The 2,897-nt window shown below is 42.3% G+C and overlaps 1 protein-coding gene across 1 annotated transcript; it reads right to left on the bottom strand.

Moving 5' to 3' along the window:
• Window positions 1-432: 432 nt before the first annotated feature.
• Window positions 433-1,374, bottom strand: LOC102951712 (putative olfactory receptor 10D3). The gene has a single exon (XM_007074075.3). It carries the CDS (start codon window positions 1,372-1,374, stop codon window positions 433-435), a length of 942 nt encoding a protein of 313 aa, XP_007074137.3.
• Window positions 1,375-2,897: the final 1,523 nt, after the last annotated feature.

The following is a 2,897-nucleotide window of genomic DNA, read 5'->3' as shown; positions in this document are numbered from 1 at the left end:
GCTCAGTTGGTTAAGCTGCAACCCTTAACTTTGGATCAGGTCATGATCCTTTGGTTTGTGAGTTCAAGCCCCACGTCGGGCTTGCACTGACAGTGCAGAGCCTGCTTGGGATTCTCTCTCTCTGCCCCTTCCCCATTCTCTTTATTTCTCTGTCTCAAAATAAATACATAAACTTTTTTTTTTAAGTTTTTTTTTTTGTTTTTTTTTTTTTGTTTTTTTTTTTTTTTTTTAGAGAAAAGCCTGGGTTAATCTGGAAAGTTTCCATGTGGGACTGAAGTAGAGGCTCAGCTGACCCCTACCATGTTGGCTGTCAGGACTCCTGAGAAACGACTGGTAGTAACTTTGCCCAGCTCGCTATTTGGCAACAGTCTGGTTCTTGGAGTAGTGGATCCGAAGCAACTCCCCAAAGAATTTCAGAGAGGAGTTTCCCCTCTACCTTCTTTCTATCCCAGAAATATGGACCACTTGAGTGAATACTTGCCTCAAGGCCAATTTCACATCCTTGTTTCTCAAGGTGTAAATCAAAGGGTTAAGAGAAGGAGTGACAACGTTATTTAACGCCTGAATAACAGAATCTAGCCAGGGGCTGGAAGCGGGCCTGAGATAGATGAGCATCACTGGACCGTAAAACAAGAAGATTGATATCAGGTGGGCACTGCAGGTTGAAAAAGCTCGGCGCCTGCCTGCAGAGGTGCCGATTTTCAGTATGGAAATGACGATGTGGCCATAGGAAGTAAGGATAAGGAAAAAGCATGTCAGAGTCACAACATCCACGTTAGTAAAACTCACGGTCTGGGCTAGAGAGGTGTCTGCACAGGCCAGCGGCAGCAGCCCTGGGATATCACAGAAGAAATTATCCACCTCATTGGGGCCACAGAAGGGTAACTTAAAGACCAGAAACGTGAGGATACTTCCATGTAGACAGCCGCCCAGCCAAGTGCCCAACATCAAGCCGGTACACACCCTGTGGCTCATGATGACTGTGTATCGCAAAGGGTGACAAATAGCCACGAAGCGGTCATAGGCCATCACCGTGTACAGGAAGCACTCAGTGCCACCCAGGAAGTGGTAGAAGAAGAGCTGACAGGCACAGCCCTGGTAAGAGATGGTCTGGCTTGGGCCCATTAGGTAGAGCATCATTTTGGGGGAACTCACTGAAGGGAAAAATATGTCAAACACAGACAGGTTTCCCAGGAAGAAATACATGGGGGTGTGCAGGTTAGAGGAAACCAGAATGGTGAGGAAGATGAGCAGGTTCCCCAGCAAGGTGAAGAGGTAGAAGGCCAGAAAGAGGACAAACAGCATATTCTCCAGCCCTTCAGTATTTGGAATTCCCAACAGGGTGAACTCCGTCACAGAAGTGTAGTTCTGCATGTTTGTGCCTCGGGGGGTCCTGGAAAAGTACAGTGATAATCGTGATGTGAGACCACAAATAACTGTGAAAATCTCTTCCTAATAGAATTCTTTCTGAAGCGGTGGCTACAAGCAAAGGGAGGTCAAAAAGGGAAAAGAGACCCACACTAAATCTGGCCTTGGAGCTAAGTCATATGTCACATTTGGCCTCAGTTTTTTCATATATTAGATTAAGTAGCAGAATAATTTATCTTTATAGTTGGCAACCTCTCGCAGGAATCAACTCTTTCTAAATTTATTTATTTATACTGAGAGAGAGAGAGAGAGAGAGAGAGAGAAAGAGAGAGAATGAGAATCCCAAGCAGGCTCTTCACTGTAAGCCTGGAGTCTGACATGGGGCTCAAACCCATGAACCATGAGATCATGACCTGAGCCAAAATCAAGAGTCAGACACTCAATGGACTGAGCCACCCAGGAATCAGCTCTTACTACCATTTTTATATAGTTTCTCCCAATCTGATTTGTTGTCATACAAACTGGCATGTTTCAGAATCCTCTTCTCCATGGAAAATTTGTCATCAGATGACAATCTTATTTTAATATCAGGATGTCATAATTAGTTGGTGGTAAATAGGCCAAACTGTGCATAATTGTGGTAAATAGGCCAAACACATGCACATAAAAATGTGAATCTACATAGAAATGATACACACTTGCCTGTTATTACTTTCCACAACACTCTTTCCATTCTCCACTGTTTATATTCAAGGAAAAAGTATACAAATCATATTTATTACTTACCCACACACATACAAAAATTGGACTGAATCTAGAAGAAGGCATTAGGTAACAGAAGATAATAGAAATGGGGCGCCTGGGTGGCGCAGTCGGTTAAGCGTCCGACTTCAGCCAGGTCACGATCTCGCGGTCTGTGAGTTCGAGCCCCGCGTCAGGCTCTGGGCTGATGGCTCGGAGCCTGGAGCCTGTTTCCGATTCTGTGTCTCCCTCTCTCTCTGCCCCTCCCCCGTTCATGCTCTCTCTCTGTCCCAAAAATAAATAAAAAACGTTGAAAAAAAAATTAAAAAAAAAAAAAAGAAGATAATAGAAATAACTACTTCATCTCACTAGAAATGTATCTCTCTACAGCTAGACTTTATTTCTATACTACAGATCTCACAAATCTAAATTTCAATGACATTAATATCATTTAGCTTTATTAATTAATGTCAGTAGATAAACCTTTAAAAAAAAACCCAAAGTTATATTTTCAAAAGGACAGTATCTCCTGTTCACTTGTGTCCCATTTTATGTTAGGCTTCCATATCTGTCATTGGATATAACTGATTTCCCTCTGTGACCAATACTTGTTCATAGAAGATAATCTGATAAGTCCATTCATACCAGTTTATAAATTGCTGATCTGTTACTGTTTCCTACATTATTTCCATTTCACAAGGATCAAGTCTTATGTTATGGATAAAAATCTCAGTAAGTAGAATTTCTGGAAAGATTAGAGAAATAGAGGAAACAGGACCTCTTCAGAC

Source organism: Panthera tigris, chromosome D1, assembly GCF_018350195.1.
Source record: "Panthera tigris isolate Pti1 chromosome D1, P.tigris_Pti1_mat1.1, whole genome shotgun sequence".
NCBI classification, from domain to species: domain Eukaryota; kingdom Metazoa; phylum Chordata; class Mammalia; order Carnivora; family Felidae; genus Panthera; species Panthera tigris.
This window is presented reverse-complemented; position numbering and strand designations above follow the sequence as displayed.

Excerpts from the sequence above, each read along its gene's own strand:
- LOC102951712 (XM_007074075.3), bottom strand. The coding sequence starts at position 1,374 with ATGCAGAACTACACTTCTGTGACGGAGTTCACCCTGTTGGGAATTCCA.